The sequence below is a fragment of the Gymnoscopelus microlampas genome (assembly GCF_963454915.1).
Source record: "Gymnoscopelus microlampas genome assembly, chromosome: 4".
NCBI lineage: Eukaryota > Metazoa > Chordata > Actinopteri > Myctophiformes > Myctophidae > Gymnoscopelus > Gymnoscopelus microlampas.
The window spans coordinates 36,928,610-36,949,166 of NC_139941.1; the positions used below are offsets into that span (position 1 = coordinate 36,928,610).

General features: G+C 45.6%; 1 protein-coding gene across 12 annotated transcripts in view; it reads right to left on the minus strand.

Moving 5' to 3' along the window:
- The window catches only part of fbrsl1 (fibrosin-like 1), a 386,897-nt gene that overhangs the window by 22,225 nt on the left and 344,115 nt on the right, over positions 1 to 20,557 (minus strand). For all 12 annotated transcript variants that reach the window (XM_084053868.1, XM_084053873.1, XM_084053878.1 and 9 more), the window contains 2 exons: positions 3,081 to 3,612; positions 1,445 to 1,722 (listed from right to left, as the gene is read on the minus strand). In XM_084053868.1, the coding sequence (XP_083909994.1) occupies positions 1,445 to 1,722; positions 3,081 to 3,612 (810 nt within the window). The remainder of the gene's footprint in view (positions 1 to 1,444; positions 1,723 to 3,080; positions 3,613 to 20,557) is intronic.

Below are 20,557 nucleotides of genomic sequence, written 5' to 3' on the forward strand. Positions count from 1 at the left end.
ATTTTTGTATCGATTTAGTAAAACTTAGAGCAGCTAATTAGTTTTACCCCTTTTGTCTCCCAATTTAGTCATTATGCCCATTAACGCTCCCAGCACATTTCTATATTGCCACTGCTATTGTACCCTACTGGCTCACCTGCCAGTGAGGAGCCCCCACCGGGAGGATGTAGCACCTCCATCTTACTCCTCCCGTTCAACACTCCCCGTTGACGGGTGCCGCCCCAGCCAGTTGGGAGTCGCTAATGCAGGGACAACCTTCGCTTTCCCTCCCCTGAACATGGCCATGACCAATTGTGTTCATAATACACAAACCCCTAGACCAGGTGTCGGCAAATGAGTTTGGCCTCGAGACAGTTTTAGATGTCGGGCCAGGACATGTAATGAAAGGCTAATTTAAGAAAATTTAAGTTGCATTTTTTACTGGAACTCCACAAGTTGAAACCGCCTTACAAGACATATAGAGAATGGCTCAAAATAGGTGGCATAATAGATAGAGAGAGATACTTTATTAATCCCCAAAGGGAAAACTATAAAAGAGCTGTTTTTCCCCTTTCCATTGAACCTAACCCATTTTAATTATAATGATTTTACATACTCTTATTCTCATAATTATTCCCCCCTTCTGCCACACGTTTGCTACAACACATTATTGAGCACGATTCATCATAGGATGGCTTTGCAGAGCCACAAGCTCCCAATGAGACACGTTGTGAGCTTGTAGATAGGTTATGAAGAAGAGGAGACAGACAGACATCATTCCTCACACAGTGTCAGATTGATGAAGACAGCTTCATTCAATGGCAGCTAGAAAGCGGTTCACAAATGTATAGTGTTTATTGAAAGCATTATGGCTCAGCAGTGAGCACGCAGCCTACAGTTAACCACTTGAGCCCTATGTGGTATTTCATTGTAAGATGCTGTCGTGCGGCAAAACTAGCCAATATACAAGCTCACAAGGTGTAGGTCTGCTATATTTGAAGATTTTCGCCTATAGTGATATTCCCAAAACAGGGACGCCAAGTTACTGTGGATGTCCAGATGTTTAAACAAAGTCTAATGTACTTTAATGATTTTATGTTCATAGATCATACTCTATGAACAGCTAGAAAGCAGCAATGCCGGGAATGTCCAGTAAGGATTTAATGTCTTATGTTAACATTTATTTTACATTTTGTTTTTGGTGGAGTTAAAAAAGTGATTTTAATTGGTTTAGGAACCGTTTTCATGTACATAAATTCAATCGTCTGCTGACACTACAGGTCCCCAGAATTCTGCTAGTTTTCTACTCTAACACGCTGTTATTTCATGTTTCAGGCCTATATTAGTTTATAGTTTAAACTATATTAGTTTGACGACTAGAATAAAAAAACAGGACAGTACTCTGGGTCCTCTGGAGAGCAACTGTGGTACTTATGTGGTAGTGAGATGCAGAATATATTGGTACCTGGGTACGGTGTGCCAGCAGGATGCCCAGGGACCACTAGGCTGTTGGTGGGTAAGGTTGGCGGCGGTGGCAGGGTGGCAGGGGTAGCGAACATGGCCGGATGGCGGTGGGCCTGGCTCCTTAGGGAGGAATAGTGCGAGGTAGAGAGGTTGGCTATGGATAGGGGCAGGGCCGGCGGGGCCGGCGACGGGAGCCCACTGAGGTGGTGGTGGTGGTGGTGGTGAGGGGAGGGGGGCAGGTGGTGCTGTTTGGGTAGACCCACCGGGCTGTTTCTGTGGCTGTGAAGCAGGAGGGAGAGAGAAGTTAATATGGTGCTCTGCACAGACAAACACCAATGAGTGGTGAAACTGAGAACAATCACTGGAAATGTCAAAATCTCCTGTCAAACTCGGTCTTGTCAAAAAGTATTGTTCAGGCCCGGACGGCTGGCGTATCGGTCCGGGCACCTAGGCTGCTAATGTAGCCTGACAGCGTGTCGCGGGTTCGAGTCCCGTTCCCGACGACCTTTGCTGCGTGTCACTTCCCATCTCTCTCTCCCCATTTCCTGTCAGTACTATATACAGAAAGAGTTAATCTGCCATTTGTCACTTATTATCGGTGTAATTCTTTGTAGATATGTCTAAATATATGTCTAAAACCTACTCACGAGTCACAACCTTTGACATTTTTTAATACTGCTACGTACGGGCAGTATTTTCCTATAAATAATAATAATTGCTTGGTTTGTAATGGTAGGTTTGCTCTTATGCTTTGACCATGTATCGTGCCAATTAAGCTTCCTGCAGTGAAGTGAAAAACAGGCAATCTGAGAAAGAGAGATGATGAGAAACCAGCAGTAAATCTATGCTCTAAGCTGTTAATGAATGCCTGAACTACTGTAAGACAGAGTGGGTTACTGTTATAGAAACACGGAGGATATTGTACTGTGTCATATAAATCCTCCTTTCCTTTTTTCCCCTTTCATACTGATTTATGCCTCGAGGCAGCAGTTTATAGAAGCACTTTAAAATGACCTTCAACTGTATCAACCATTTCTGTATTAGCCCTGAAAATATCCATCATAAATAACTTTGTGTATTAGCTTGTGTATAAACGTGCAAAGTACATATGCATGTATTGTTAAGTACACATTTCTACTGGAACATCTTCCTAATACACGACACAATGTACTCACAGTACAAGGATGTGATGCAAATGTAAGAAAATCATATTGATACACATCTGCATTGCATTGTTACACACATGTACTATGTAGTTGTTTGTTAAATGCTAAAACAATACTATTAGGTATTAAAATACTTTTAATTACCTTAAAGGGATAGTTCACCCAAAACAATTTTTTTTTTGAAAACCGGGCCGGTAGGCAGCGGTTCCGGTAGGAGATACAAAGGAGACTCTTTTGTTTTGATGACCGCTGCCGGTCATCAAATTATTGGCTTAGAATGCGACAAAAACAAAAAAATATCCATTAATTCAAGACTCCATGGGGTGACTAATCGATAGAAAAAAAGTCATTTTGGGGGTGAACTATCCCTTTAATAGACAGATTAGTATATTCGAATAAGGCCATTCATTATAAACTATACAGTTGTCGTAAGGGCAACAACCTTTTGTTTGTGGTCTTAGAAACACCTACTTGATGTCGTGGAGGGAGCTGTATTGTAGTGGATGGTGCACTTGGTGGCCAATGACTGGCCGAAGTGCGTGGTGCTGGGAGGGCGGCAGTGGCCGCGACTCCTGGTGTTGATGCGGGTGCGGGTGAGGAGGGTGGGGAGACTGAGGGTGAGGGTGGGGGTGGGGGTGGGGGTGGGGGTGGGGGTGGGGGTGAGGGTGAGGGTGGGGGTGGGTGTGGGGGTGGGGCTGAGCCCTCAGCAGGGGAGGGGTAGGGACGGAGAGAGGGACGGAGACAGGCTGCTGCTCTCGCTTGACGTGGAGGGGAGGCGGGGTGGGGAGGCGCGCCCTGGGAGGCTCGGCAGAGGGAGGCGGTGCAGCCGCCGCTGCTGGCGCCGGGGAGCCCGTGGGGGCCGAGGCTGGGGTGGGGCTGCTGGGCACCGGTGGCGCAAAGGGCACCTGGCCGTTGATGCTCTGCTCCTGGCTGCGCTGGAGCCCCGAGACTTTGGCTGAGCTGCAAGTCTTGGATTCAGGACTCCTCTCATTCGTTGGCGCAACTGGAGACAAAAAAAAGCAGATGGCAAACGTCAGAGAAGGAGTCTTGTCTATAAACTCATTTGTTCGCATCGAGGAAATAATGAGAAAAGAAGGTGTCATTGGAAATGCATTTATACTTTTTGGGACACAAGAGAGATAGGAGGGAGGGGTTGCCATGTCAAGTAAATTGTACGTATTTACAGTATATAGCACCAAATCAAAACGTTATTAAAAAAGTTATTACATGATACTTTACATTACAAGATACTTTACTTTACAAGATATAACCATAGAGACTACTGATATTGTAAATACTGAAACATTTTCAGTTCTTTTTCCATAAAAAGGCAAATGTTAATGTAAGATGAGAAATGTATCAATTATTATTAATTTACCATGATCACTAACAAAATTAGGATTGTGATTTTAGCCATGATAATGCAGTACTGTGCTCTTTCGGGGCACAAATTAATTATTAGTCATTTCAGATGTGTCAAGCCACTTTCTGGTTTGATTTAACAGGAGCTGATGCTAAAAGGAAAGATAATGGATGTATAATGAACTCCATTTGGAACTGCATGTATCTAGGGGACAAAGCTTGGTTCTGGTCTGGTGTAACATGCCCCCCCACCACTTTGTACTTCTGCTCCATGTCTTCTGCCCAAGGTTCCTCTCTCTTCTCCCGTCTCCCTAGGTTTCATTAAGTGCTTAATCAGGTCATTTTCATGCTTGACTATAATCAGATGATCCAATTTCTGCCGGCGATCTAGTCGGTATGAATAAATCACAGCTAATTAAAGTTAAATGTCGGGCCCCCATTCAGGGCTTTGCTGAGCACACAATCTGGCATGAAATAATTATGTTTCAATTGTGCTGTGAAGAGAGATCACGGCCCCTCATCGTGGCCTTTCTTGCCACTACGCCTCTCTCTCCTCTCTTCCAGATCTTTCAGGGGATTTGCAAAGCCACAGCAAAAGACTTTGAACTAGGCCACTTCATCTTAAGCAATTCATCAGGGGCCCTTTCAGCCGGGTGAGAAGCTTTTCACGGCCCGGCATTCCACAGAGCAGCCAACGTTTTGGAGCTTAGCTTGTTGCACTTTAATGACTGTAATTACATGACCGCTTGTACCAGACAGATGGAAGTGGCAGAAAATATCGCTGCATTACCCAGTGTTTTTCTTTTCTTTCTTTCTTAACAATGAGTCATTAAGTACTTGTACCATTTTTACCATTCCTTGAATATCAGAAAAATAGCCAGCTAGAGAGAGACCTCAAAGACCGCAGGGCTTCCAAGAAATACAGTTTGAGGAAAACGGTAATGATGCAACAATGACCACAACAATACAGACGTTAAGCCACTGAACTTATCAAAAGCTGTCAGCTGTGGAATCGTTTAACTATACAAACATCACTTAATCTTCACCAGGAACACAGATAGCGGATGAGGAAGACACAGCTTGTGTCTACAGATTGGGGCCCTCTTATCTGCTCCTAATCAACATTTTATGTAACAAACTAACTACTTCGTCTTTGCTCTCTTTTCAGCTATTAAAGAATTCACCTAACTTCTTGATTGATAGACAGGAGCGTTTCATGTTACTATATACATATGTATGTTGTTGCTTCTATTGTGCAATATAATACAATACAATACAATATAATAACATCTACATCTACACCACCATACAGTAACAAAGCAGGATACATAAAAATGACTTCTACAATGCTACAACTGTATATGGAATTTCTGCAGATTAGCTGTGGGCTAAATACACTAAGGGGGACTTCCATACTGGCTACCACAACACACACTACTGATGCAGAGGCAGGATAAAGGGAACGTCTTCAATGGCTTTCACTGTGTGGTTGGGATACAGATGGACTTCAGTCATAAGGCTTACATCTTCTAGTGCTTTAGCTACAAAAAACACAAACCCCATGTGTGCTCATCCTCAGCACGAACAAAAAACAAGACGAGTCCAGAGCTGCTATTGAAGGCAGTAAGAGCTTGTGTAACACAGGCTGTGCTAATGGGATACCCAGTCCTTATTAACAGCCAGCTTAATCTGTCAAGGATCCTAACACCAATAAAAAAAGACCAATAAATGAGGGGGTGCAGAAAGCCTTTTTTCCCCTTCTTTTTTTAAAACTCCACTCCCAAATCTCAGCCATCACATTTTACAGGGGAATTGGGGCTGGCTGAGGTGTCACGATTTTCAAATGAATTCTGAGGTCTGGGCTTATATAGAGCTACAGATTTATAGGTGTCTGGAATACAGATGGAAGAGTCAGGGCTTTGTCTCTGGGAAGGAACAGAGAAAAAGACGATGGGAAGGAGAGGAAATGAGGACGGAGGGAGGAGGGAGGGAGGAAAGACAAGAGGAGCGACGAAAGAGATGGGGAGTGAGAGAGAGGCAAATATCCAGTCAAAATGTCGCCCTGGGCTGATGTTGCCGTGGTAACCTGCTCTCCCAGACACAATGCAAGGCGAGTGATGGTGTTGGTTAGAAGTCTGGTGTTACAGCCCACTACCACCAGGAAGACAGACACAGAAAGCCTTCTCATGCTCATTGCTCACAGTGGAAGCCAGGCAACAGCAAGGCAGCAGGGAAACTTAATGATGATTCTAATGGGCTCTAATGGGGACAGACCCTGACCCAATACATCATTAAAATTTACTCCAACATACACACAAACACACAGTTGCAAAAATACATACACACCTGCATACTGTATGTGTGTGCACAGGATGGCACATGCCCACACACAGGTAAATTGATACAGATACACACAAATACAATACAGACGCATGGTTACAGCCCTCATGCACGTGCATGCGCAGACACACATAAAGAAATGTAAAACAAACAAATGCAAAGATGCCCTGAATATACTGACTACATGCAAAACAAAACACAACACACGCGTAAACATGCTTACACATGTTCATTTTAATGAGGGCCAGCAGAGTGTGAATAGAACCTAACCAAATCCATTGCGGTACGATTACATAATACTCAATTATCCCCTTGGCCTCAGCACTGGTGACAAGATGCTATCACGGCTGGCTCTTGGTACACAGAGTGTGGACCGGATCATGATAAGGCTTAAAATACAAAGACAATGAACTTGCAGGAAAAAAAAACTGATTGAGTGAGTCAAACCAGGTCCTAACAGGCTTACTTATTTACATGTTAGAGTTCTCTGTTGTGTCAGTGATTTTATAGCATCGGCCGTTTTGAGTGTAAACAACACAGAGCAAGATGACAGGAGCAATTCTCTGGCACATTGTCATCTCACGGCTATATGTATATTAAATCTTTACTTATTCAATGTCCCCTCTCAGGATATTAAAAAAGAACTGTCAGCCAGAGTTTCAAGCGCTTCAAAGAAGCCTTCACAGTCTGTGTGTGCAATATTCTATTCTCTTTCTCCCCTGGGACTTGGAACACACAAACCTCCGGCCCGTGGGGGGGTGGACCATAGGTGAGCCATAAGATATAAGCAATCCTACGAGACCAAAGCTGTGTGAATGGCTGCATCACCCCTACCCACCCCCCTCCCAAAAATGAAAAGAGTACAGCCCTGTAAATCTGAGCAGATGGTGTGAGTGAGTCAAGCAGGTTGGAGGACAGCCCGGTGGTAGAGTGACCCCCCCTCAACACACACACACACACACACACACACACACACACACACACACACACACACACACACACACACTCCTGTATGCTGGATTACTGCACTGGGGGGGCAGGAGGTGGGGCGAGGGGACTCTCTCCCTAGGGAGGTGGTGGTGTTGGCAGCCCCTTGTTCACCAGATGACACTATTGATCTTTCCTGTTGGCCCCTATGTCTGCTTACTCAGGGGATTTCTGTGCTGGGAGGGTGGATGGAGGAGTGAGAGCAGGACGGGGGGATCGAAAGAGGGAAGAATTATGTCAGGAATGGAAGGAGGAAAGGAATGAAGGGATGGACGGAGACTAGAAGAGATGGGAGAAGAAATCACCGTATCCACCCTGAGCATGAAGTAAGACTGCTGTGTGATTATAGTCTATGGAAGAAGGGGGAAATGGATGGAAGGAGAGAGGGAGGAACAGAAGGAGGGAAGGGTGGACAGGAGAGGGAGGGAGGGAGGGAGTGAGTGATGGAGGGACTGGGAATGATGGGTATCAGACAGACGGCAGGCCAGGGGAACATGCAGCTGATGACTGACGTGTCCAGCGGGGACTGTGTGTGTGTGTGTGTGTGTGTGTGTGTGTGTGTGTGTGTGTGAAGTTGGGAGTCACTGCACAGCTGTTTCTGCCTCTCATATCCTTCACACGTGACCCCTGCCTGTCCCTGTGGAACATCTGGAGAGCTGGCACTGGTCTGCCCCTCTGTACCCCCCTTATGCAGCCAGATGGTTCGGTATGGCTTGGAATGGTGCTGAGACTAGTCGGGGGAGGCTTGGCCCTGCGCTGACTTCTGCTGTCAACGAGGGAATATTCCATAAAATACTTCGCTGCGCACATTATGTCCAGATTTTATTCAAAGAGTATACACAATATGCAAATATGAAAAACGGCCCTTTGGTTTTTTTTGTTTGTGTTTTTACATAAAACTAACACAAACAAGACAAATATACCCTCCCACTTGTCCACCCTCCCTCCCACATGAGTGAAATATATGAATGAATAAATAAATAAATAAAAAGTTAAAAGAAAGGGGGAAAACAAAACAAAAAACATAATCCAATTAAGTGTCTATCGTAGTCAATATAAGAGAGAAAAGGGTCACAAATTCTATGAAAACCAAGAAAATACAATAAATAATTTGACCAAGATGTTTTGCCAGGGGGTTAGGACTCTTCCAATGAAGTAATATACGACATCTGGCTATGAGTGAAGCAATCGCAACTAGGTCAAGCCTGACAACTAGTAAACCTGTCCTCAACAGGAGACACACCAAAAATAGCAATTAAGTGACACAGACCATAGAAAGAGTGCCAGAAAGGGACGTCCGAAAACAGGAACGTTTTGGGCAACAAAAAAAAAGTCTGTGTCTGGTCTGCCAAAGAGAAAAACACCTGATACAAGAGCAATCTGTTTGAAACAGTTTACTCAGCTTGGCCCTAGTGTAATCGATCCTGTGAAGCACTTTAAACTGAATAAGACTCAACTGTATGAGCAGTGCACAAGCATACAGTAAGTAGAGCTGCTCCTGTGTTATTGGGGCAAAAGTAGAGTAATTGTTTAGATGTAGTGAGCAATGAAGGTGTTTTTTTGCGTAAAGACATTGTTGTGACGTATGGTTTATTGGCATGTAGTAAATGATGTGTCGGGTCACGTGGTATGAAGACATTTGGGAATCCCTGGCCTATGTTAAGGGAATAAAGTGGTCAAGCAGTTTGAACGTTTTTTTTTAAACTTTTTGCACATGCCCTTGCGTTTTTTTTCCAAACTTTTTGCACATGCGCGCACGCGAGCGCACACACACACACACACACACACACACACACACACACACACACACACACACACACACACACACACACACACACACACACACACACACACACACACACACACACACACACACACACACACACACACACACACACACACACACACACAGAGATGCAATTCACGTAAGTAGACGCTGAACAAATCAAATAAAGCAGAACAATTGGTCAGCAAGTAAAGAAAGTTAAATGAAGAAAAATAAAGTGTTGCTGTTTGACTCCCATGCCTTTATACAGTCTGTTTGGACAACAGACTGTAAGAAGTGAATTTCTGTCTGTGACGTGTTGGTAATTGTTCCTTAAACAGATCGCATCACAGACGCAGAGAGACCGTGGCCGACAGCACAACAGAGCAAAAACAATTGGTTTTAAAGTTATGTGCTGTCCGTGTCGCCGACACTGAGTGGCCGTGGCCGACAGTATGCTGGACACAGCCAGGAGGTGGAGGATATAAGTGCTGAGGAGCTGGACATTTTTTTGTGGGCACTGTAATTCCATAAGGAATCCAGTCTACCGGGCGGAAACTACACGAAGTCGCACCTGCGCAGTGGGGTGGGCATAGTGGGCAAAAATGTGACGCAATACTGAACATTCATACACATTGTACAACATGTAAGTACATTCAAGGCGTTGAAAGCAGCTTAGGTCCTTGCCAGAGTACAGAGCAATATTTGTGTGGACCAGGTTGGATTACTGGTGTGTGTGAGACCCGGCACAAAGCCCTCACAACGCTGAGTGGCACTCCAAGGCCCTTTTCATGGGTTCTAATAGTAGGTTGAGGGTATGATGTTTTACACTGATGTATGTTTGGCTCCAGTACAGCTACAGAAAAAGAAACTCTTTTGGGAGAATGCATCATCCATGCATGCTTGCACTTCAAAATGGCCTGGTGGAGTTTGTTTTGGTGGCTGACATGCAAAACAGTGGCTTTTGAAATGCCCTGCCATCACTTTTAATCCAGTTTTTTATATGTGTCCTTTGTTAAACAATTCAAGTCTGGCAGACACCCCTGGTGACCACATATGATGAAGCTAGAAAATGTTAGTGGTACTTCGATGTGAGACGTGAGAGAGAGCCTCTCTATGCTTCTTCCTAGAGTATCCCTGTCCATTCATCCTGTGACTAAAAAAACAACTATTAGATCTTAGGCTGTGCATGCACGTGTATGCAAATGAAGGCATCCTATGAATCACCTGCCTGCTGCCAAAATAGACAACCAGTATACAACAGAGATAGAACCTGTATGCAAATAGCTTCTTTTCAGATTAGATATGAGGGTATGCAAATTCTTAACCCCAACGTGTGTGTGTGTGTGTGTGTGTGTGTGTGTGTGTGTGTGTGTGTGTGTGTGTGTGTGTGTGTGTGTGTGTGTGTGTGTGTGTGTGTGTGTGTGTGTGTGTGTGTGTACATGTCCAGGTATAGTATGTGGGTGCATGTGTGGGGAATAATCAAGAGGCTATGAAAATCACAAAAAAGCCACTGGCCACGCTCATTTACAAGGCAAACACCTCCAGTTCTCTCACTTCACTGCTTCATGTGACAGTGTAAACAATCTGGGAGCGGCTGAGCAGCAAACAAAACAACATGTGAGTAGATAGATGTTGAATTAAAATGGTGTCTTCAAATAAAGATGTCAGGGTGTGAGGAGGTAAAGCCATCATTTGCTACACTTCGTTCTGGCTCCGTGTTCAGTGACGGCTGACAGGGATATTTTCCTTCTCTTTATATTGTAAAGGTTTTTTCCTTAGAGGCATCTCTAATGAGAATGATTGCCAAAGAGTGGGCAACAAGCAACACTTGGGCATTAAATGGATTCTAACCCATCACATTATAACCATGTCTATGCTATGTGCACACATATATTCCATATGTTCTTGATGATAAATTAACTGAATTTATATAGCGTTTTTCTAGTCTTCCAACCACTCAAAGTGATTTAAAATGCAGTGTCTCATATTCACACATTCACGGCAGAGGCAGCCACCTGCTCGTTTAGTTGGGAGCACTTTGAGGTTCAGTGTCTTGCTCAAGGACAATTTGCTCAACCATGCCAGGAAGAGCCGGAAATGGAACCTGCCTAAAACAGCTACCGATGGCTGAGAGTCACAGAGACTGGGTTACCTTATTTTGTGTCTCTCTCTTGTGTTGAACTGATGTCACGTGTGGCTGTGGGAAATGGTGAACAGATACCGCTAGATGACAGGATGGCTATGGAAACCGACGTCGTTGGTGCGTGGTATTTGGTCTTTTCAAAAGACAACTAGCAGGGCGTTCATTTCCCTCTAAATGATCTTGGATGCGGGGGAAACAGAAGGAGCCTAAAGCGTTGGCCAATCGTCAGTCTAATAATAAAATCACAAGAGGAAATATGCAATGCATGGCTTTCTGCTTGTTGTTATTTAATCTGCGTCAAACATTTCCCAAGCTGGTGAGCAAGGGAGAGACAGGCGAGGCACTTTTTCACAAATTGTTCAGTGATGTTAACTGTGTGTGTCTCTGTGTGTGTGTGTGTGTGTGGGATGGGGTGAGGTATCTGGCCAAGATAGCTAGAGAGAGACATAGAGCTGCGGGACAGCTGGCGCGTTTCAATTAATTCTCGCTTTCCCTGCGTTTCGCGGTTGACAAAAGGAGTGGATAGCAGGCACAGAGCGGGGAGCAGGGTGTTAAGCTGTAACACGTTCACAGCCCAGGCCTGGGCAGAAATTGAGAGAAACCTCTAATGTTCATTTTAGATAGCTGGCAACTCAGGCTGTGTGCATGTGGTGAGAAGATGAATCAGTGCTTCCTCAGTTTATCAGGACCCGATTCAAGCCCCAGCCATATGGCGCAAGGACGCATATGCCACCATTCTCTCATGGCAAGTATGTGTCTATTGTGGATAAGCGATGTGTGTGTGTGCATGCGGGATAGAGGGAGAGGGGAATGTTAATGCACTCCGGTGTCATGTCTAGCTCATACATTCATACACAGTTCATGTTTCATTTAACCACTTAAGCCCTAGCCTCGTTGCCAGCCTTTACTCATCTGCAAAGAGAAAAGCCTGGTCACGACCCAATGCAGAGAGTGTCTATAGGGGAGGGACTTACGTTCTACGTATTCCCCCGGAACTATATTTTTCGACCAATCACAACACTCGGTTCATTCACAGAGAACGTAAACAGATTTGTAAAGCATCAACGTATTTTCCACCAAATTCCGGCATTTCCGTTTAGACACTCAACCGGCTAGGTTTTGCCCAGTGTACCTAAACCATATTTCAAGAAAAGCCAATGTACAAGCTCATAATACGTCGCATCGTGGCTTGTTGTGAACTTGTAGATCGGCTATTTCTGAAACTTTTGTTCCTTGCCTACAATGACATGCCCAAAATGGGGACGCCACAGTCACACACCTATCTACCTACCTACTGCTGTTGTAAATCTATCAGGACCGCCCCCCTCAGTGTTCTTTGGAGAGATGGGGGCCTCTGCTTTTTAACACCGGGAGGTCGTCTGAGGTCAGTGCCATCAGGCTTTCCAGAATAAATAGGGGGAGGACATCTTGGAGCTTTCAATGGAAAAGCTCAAGTCTAATGACCTTCTCCGACATGGCCCACCCTGTCAGCCTGGAATGTGACCCCCTTTCACTGTCATTGACCCCTCACCGACTTTGCTGACCCTTATGACCCCAGCTAACCCTGAGGTCACTGCGGGCAGACAGCCAACAGGCAAGGAGAAGGGAAGTGAGCGAGGGACGGAGGGAGGGCTATACTTTGAACTTAAAGGATGAATCCTGCGTTGAAAGGGATCTTTTGTTTTTAAATACTAATAAGGGAGCCTTCAGGACTTATTTGCACTGCCCGCCTGCCCGCGCGCTGCTAAGGCTTATCGTTTCATTAATTAGCGTGACACGGCAGGCCCGCTGGACTTGAACGCTGCGGCGGCGGCAGCTGTCTCGATTGATTACGGCGGGTGGACGGGGCCGGCGTAATTACCCAGCCGACTGGAGACAACGACTGCCACTTCTAATAAAACCTCCCCAACTTCCTCCTCCCTCCCCCCTCCACATCTCAGCACAGCAGAGAAGGAGGCAGGGGAGGAGAGGGGGATGACAGCACCTCCCTATGAGTCCTCCCTCATACCTCAGAGACCTTTTCAGAGTGACTCTGCAGGCCGCAGTGCAGCCCCGCGCAGACTGTGATTCTTGAGCAGCACGTCAGCTTTGCTTAAGGGGCCCCGCAGAACGGTCCCCGCAAACCATCTCCACAATACTGCTTTGTTACCCTGCAGGAGTGCATCCTCTATTTGGGCCCACCAGCTGGTTTACAAGCCACGGAGAGAAAGGAAGGAAAGGAGAGATGTAGGAGAGGAGGGGTGGTAGTGGTGGTGGAGGGGGTTAGACAAACAGAAAGACGTGGAGACAGTTAATGAGACATTTGAGACAGAAAACAGACACAGACAGAATGGGAGATATGGAGCTAGAGAGAGTGAGAAATACATAAACAAAAGTAACAAAGTGAGATTCCTAAAGCAAAAGACATGGAGGAATAAACAGAGAGAGAGAGACAGACACACACACACACACACACACACACACACACACACACACACACACACACACACACACACACACACACACACACACACACACACACACACACACACACACACACACACACACACACACAGGGGAGAGAGCAAGAATAATAGACAGAGCGAGAAAGAGAATGGGAGAGCTATACCCACCCACCAGCCAGCTTCAAGCCCTGACAAAGACAGAGAGGTGGGGGCTGAGTGAGGGATTGAGAACTCAAATATGTAAACAGAGATAAGACTATACTCCAGCATGAACCTGCATGCAGCCCGAATACCACTAAAGTGGATATAATATTATCTTTCACTGCCTCGCTGATTACTTCTCAATGGAAGCCAAACGGCTGGGTGAAAATACTTCAACGGATCCTAAGTGCCATGACAGCGGGCTGAAAACGCCTGCATGTTTTTCTTTCCCTGCTCTGTCTCCATTTTCACTTCCACCCCTGCTCCGAAAAAGCAAACCGACAATTGCGGAGAGCTGACAGGTCCTAGCCATTTGCCATACCTCATTCGCTGTTTTGACATACGCAGCCATAGCCATTCAGTTACCATGAAAGGGGGGGTTGGATAAACATCTTTTCCCAGCGTATCGTGTTTCGCTCAAGTGTTTCGCGGGACACAGAAGTTTGTCTGTTTGGATGTCAGGCCTGTGTGGTTTTGACTAAGACGTTGCCCGAGATACACACCTGTTTCATGCAAATACAGACAGACGTTTTCCATAATACTAAAGGTAAATATACCCTCTGGCAAATGACAAAAAGAAGAGAAAAGAAATGCTGAAGCTGCTAGCATTTCTATGCTGCGTTCATTTATAACTAGCGTCTACTTGAGAGCGGTAGGCTTATCTTTTTTTTAATCAACCAGCGCCAGGGGGTTGGACCATCCATCAACAGGGACATTTTTCTGTCATGTTTACATGGTGTACAGTCCTGTTATTGCCTGTCACAGCCCCTGCTTTCATTGGCTGTGTTTGATCAAGGCTGAGCTACTGTGCTAGTCCATACTGGATAGGGATGCTCCATCCAGCCCTTTGCCAACACAATACAGAGGAAGTCCACAAGGGCCAGGTACTTCAATGCATACAAGTGAATTATTCAAAAAGAGGATGAACTGCTAGACAAGTTACAATAACATTACATTTAAGAGGCAGGACTTCTCCAGTCAGTACATCGTGTTAACGTTCTATCATGTCTTTAAGACATGAATGCTGTTCGTGTACTGTCAGTAGCATAGTGTCCATAAAATATTAATACATAAAAAGGAAATATTGTTAACTGGTGCCCTGGCTACCAGAAGAAACTGGCATTAAAAAGCACATCAGAACTTTATGTGATTTAACAGTAAAGTTTGTTTGGAATGTAACAGTCAGATTGCCTGGCTGGTACTGCCTATAGTATAAAGCATGTTGTGGGTGAGGTGCCGGGGCAAGGAAGGTATAGGGTACAATAGCGAGGCCATTTGTCTAAAGATAGCGCGTGAGTGTGTTTTAAAGTGCCCAAGCTTAGGTTTCTCATGTCTGTGTATGACCCCACCCCCTGAGGAAACAAGCTGTCCTGGTATAGATAGACACACTGATGTAATCAATGCCTGGCTCTATAGGGGGATCATGGCTTTTTAAACCAGACTGGATCTGCTAAGCAGCTCCCGGAGTGGGATACTGCTGGGTAATTAGGCTTGCAGATGGAGGCCCAGCAGCTGTTGATGACCGGGTTTTATAGGGGTGACCGTTTTCCCCAACAAATGGGCTTGTGCTCAAGAAACAAGCTACCTATCGTCAGCCCGCGACACATTACTGTAATAAAGTTAAACGAAATAGAATGCATTCTACACATTGGAAAATTTGCCTTGGGTATTTCTGTGGTAGTATTAAAAACAAAATGATAGGATAAGAAAACATAACAGACCCTCCAGTACATATCCCAATTCTTCTATTTTCAAAACACGTATTTCAGCTGCTTGTCTGAGCGAATGATAGATATCTGGAAAGGAAAGGAAATTCAAAATGACTCATGGGACAGTCTGGGCTGCAGCGTCGTGGTGTTTTTTTTTCTTCTTCATTTCTGTCTTTCTTTCTTTCCTGCAATGAATTAGGTGTCAGGGCTGATGACATACTTAGTGGCCCGAGGTGCAGATGTTTGGAATAGCTCTCATGCAGGGCTTAGCAAGACAAACACACAAAAGCCTCCTGAACAGCCCTGTCTATCTGGAATCCCCCCACGATGTCCCCCTTTCCAACAACACCGGTGCAGAGGAAAGAACGAGAATGGCTCTGGAGTGTATCAGACTAGCAAACTTCCCTTGTGCTTTCTTGTACCCTATCCATCACTCTTGATTTGAAGGGGTGGAGTGGAGGGTGAGGGGGGGATGAAAGAAAGGGAGGGAGAGGTAAAGAGACAGTGAGAGGAGGAGAGGTAGAGAGCAAGATGGAAAGATATATAGATGGAAGTAGTGAGCGGTGCAGAGAGAAGGAAGTTAATAAGGCGGAGAAGACGAGAGAAAGGGAGCAGAGGCCACGGAGTTGTGTCAGGAGAACTAATGGAGACAAGGCCCAGATCCTGACCCGCTGCCTCCAAGCTCAGCCATGTCTGCTCTCATCTCCTCCAGCCCCTGGTGTCTCTCACACACACACACACACACACACACACACACACACACACACACACACACACACACACACACACACACACACACACACACACACACACACACACACACACACACACACACACACACACACACACACACACACACACACACACACACACACACACAGCTGACAGTGCTTGACTAAGGGACCAATCCACTGAGCACCCGAGTGGACGGGGAACATTTACAAGAGCCTGTGAGCTTCTGGCTGCATTTCACTCTGGCACTCTAAGTGCAGCGAAGAATTGATTTGTTTGGAGTGTAAAGGCAGTTGTGACAGTTGGAGAAGGGTGTGTGTGTGTGTGGGTGTGTGTGTGGGTGTAGGGAGGGCGGTACAGTGAAAAATAGGAGACAAGAAATTGGACTCTGAAACCAGCCAAATCATTCACAAGAACAAACAAAACTATGCTCTGAAAAACACCTTGGTCCTTGAAAGTGTCGTTACAAGTTAGTTGTTTTCGGACAGACTCCGTATTTCAGCTTCCTCGCGACGAAAGAAAGTAAAACAGTGAGAAGAATGAAAATCAAACCTAGCTAACGTCTCTGTTATATATCAATCTGACAACAACAAAATCGAGGAAATCCAAGGTCGAGAGCTGAGATTGCCCGTGTAGAATTCATGAAAAAAAGAAAAGAAAAAAACTGAAAGCATCTGTTTTAATAATCTGCAGAGAGAAGAAAACAACAACACCACAACAAGCGCACACCCATTCACATTACACACACACACACACACACACACACACACACACACACACACACACACACACACACACACACACACACACACACACACACACACACACACACACACACACACACACACACACACACACACACACACCTGTCAATTCTGCTAGCACATCCTCCCTGTGTAATAGCAGGATTATTGTCCGTGGCTGAGCAGTGCAAGTGAGAGTCACACTCCAGAATGTCTTTTAAGCGCCGCAAAGTGGCGAGACGCAGATGGCTCATCCTCTCTTGACGACCACGGCCCCTACTACATCTGCTCTGGTGACACCTGCTACCAGGATTAGCCTGATGCTACACTAGGCAGGCAGGCTAATACACTGTGTTACAGCAGATAAGGTGCCTCAGGCTCTTGAGCACTCCCATGCACTTCACAGCCAGCAAGTCAATAGCGGTATCTTTAGTGATTCTAAGAAAAATATATATAACATATTGATCTGTTTCTGGAAAATACAGGAAAAGCCTGGTTCGGATATAATTGGTCAATACGGCTACTAGGAATAGTAATCTGTGTTCAAATACAGGCAGACACACAGTTGCTCACTCACGTGCACGCACACGCACACGCACACACACAGACACACACACACACACACACACACACACACACACACACACACACACACACACTTCTCCATGGGTCACACAGCACTGGACCTCTATCCCTCTCTCCCTCCTTCTCCCTCTCTCTCTGTGCTTCCCAAAGTAAACATCAGTGAGTTCCCAGTCCTGCTGCTCGCCCCTCTCCACAGCAGTGCTAAAACCAACAGCCAGGGAGGCTGCAGTGAGCCCCTTGGCCCTGCTGAATGGGGCATTACACTGAGAAGCCATTAGGGGGGCCCGCAGCAAGTCCCAGCGCAGGGAATACGCCGGTAGCCAAAAACAACAGCCCAACAGATGACCGCTTGATTAGCAGAGGAGACCACACTGTGCATGCTCTCTCTTTTTTTTCCACTCCCTCGCTCCCTCCCTCCCCCAACCAAAGCAAACCCAAAAGACAGGACCCTGCCGTCATAACGAATTACCGCTTGTCTCTTAACAAAACACCCGGGGTCGATTAATGACACTCCGCCCCCACCCCCCCTGGGTGATATACGGGCCCGAACACAAGCGCTTTCTCAGTGGTGCGTGTCGGGTTACTGCTTTTCACCATGTGTCGAGTTCAAGGCTAATAGCTGGGGTCTAATCTCAAACCTCCGGAACCCCCGACGACTCCCACTCTCTCCGAGTGCGTGTGTATGAGAGAGACCTACTGTACTAATCCAAGCCTGTGGTGCTGCTAGACAGAGTGGCTTTAAGAGGGCACTGACAGAAACATGGATGCCAATGTGCTACACCTTCAGGAGGGGTTTGCGTTGTACTGTACAGTGGACCACCCAGCTCCTGTAAAGAAAAACTTGACAGGGCAGCGGGACATTTCTGTTTGATTCAGGATTTTGCTTCCAAGCAACAATGCCCCCCCCCCCCTCCATTTTCTCTCTAAAGCTGGATTTATACCTAGTTATACACTGCTGGTGGTGTGCATTGAAAATATCAGATCTACAAGATCTACAAGGTCTGCTTGTGCACGACACTTCACACAACAACGTATATCAAGGCCTTAATATGCTCTACTCATTGGTACGCAGAGGAAATTCTTGCACCGCATGTAGATTCGGAGGCACTACACACCATCCCGTCTTCTCGCCGACCAGCCTGGCCTTCTCATCTGTGTAAAAATCCCCCATGTGTGAACCGCTTCCCAAAACCAGTCAAATCCATTACATGCGTGTTTGTAATATACATCTAAGGCTGACGACGCCATCCACCCCATTCCTTTGCCAGAGATTGTGTGCTATCCAAGCGGCGTGTTTTGGCCGCAATCGCCCACCATCTGGCTTTGTCGATGAACATTACAGCCTCATCTGCAGACAACATTGGCTCGGGAAAAGCAAGAAAGCGCTCCACAGATGAGCTTAGAGCAGAGATCTGGGATCTTCTTCAAACAAATGCGCAAATGTGGGATCGAGAAAAAAAAGAAGAAGAAATATGCAGAACCTGCTCGCCCTCGCTGACAAAATGACTGTAGCTAGCTTGGAATAAAGGATAGAAAAGCAACCTGTGAGCGATCACAGGCAACATACTTTATGTTTAAGGCCTGACAGCAGAGATAAGACACACAATCATGAAACAATACAAATGTCGTCTGCCTTGAAGCTGGCTGGAGGAGGCAGCGGAGGAAATGAAGGAGGAATGAGATTATACAAGAATGAGACGAGTGGCTGAGGCAAAAGGATCTCAGGCTAGTGTTAGCATCATATCATCCCTTCTCAACTGACCACTTAAAAAATAAACATTTAAGAACATTTGGGTCTTGAGTGAAAAGGTTTGAGAAACCCTGTTCTAGGACAGGTGTGCCGTCAGATAAGTACAGGGGTGCCTTAGGACACAATAATATTGCAATATATATGATAATATAAAAACGATTAAAAAAATATGAATATTTTTTTATTTCACTATGCACACTCATTTCCCAATACAGAAGCGCACATTTTAACACAAATAAAGATTTACAGAGTAATACAGGTGTGCCTTGGGATGTTGACTTGCCCTTTGGTGTGCCTTGGGCACAAAAAGGTTTAAAACCCACTGTTCTAGGGATAGGAGCAGCAATGACAAAACATGGATAGATGTAACAGCGTTTTATTGAAGCACCAGTAATCCAGTAAAAGCTGAAAGGAGGCACAGGTGCGATTTGACCATAGATCAGCTAAAGGAACATGTGACTCAGGAGGGCAAGCTACATCTTAGTGAACTGCACAGAGAGAAAGCTACAGCTAATGGGGTTATGGTCCTGCTCTAGGGATTTCTCCATACAGTCTCTTCCATTGCTTAGTTTTGCCACTGAGGTTAATCCAACACATTTAACATTCTATGCTCTTACTGTACATGTACAACCATAGTGTACATCAAAGGTATGGTCCTAGAAAGATCATATAATAGTAGTTTTGTTTTAGGATGATGTAATACAGTAAACAGAGGAAGACAGAGAGATCTGACTATCACCCACTGTATGATACAGTCATTCACAGAACCACTCCCTTTTCATCTCTTGAAAAACTTGCACGCTGAGCTAACTCACACTACATATTAAACAATACCTCACCCTCTTGCCTCAATGATAGCAAGCCGATCCGAGGGCACACGGCTCACTTCCCCATTTCCTCATCAGGCGTGCGCTATTGCCCGCCGTGCGCTCAGGCGCACAAATAGAAATGTCAGCCGTGGTATAAGGAAGTGAAGTGCACATGTCGCCTCAGGTCACAGTCATGGCAAACAGATGCGCCTGGTTTTGTTTTCTTATTTCATTTTTCTGATTTGTTGCTCAGCGCTGCCAGTGGCAAAGTGTTGCCACACACACACATGCACACGAGTGCACATGTGTGCACGCGCGAGGTGTAAAGGTGATAGGAATCACACGCTTGGAAAGGGCAGAGATGGCAGTGAGCCG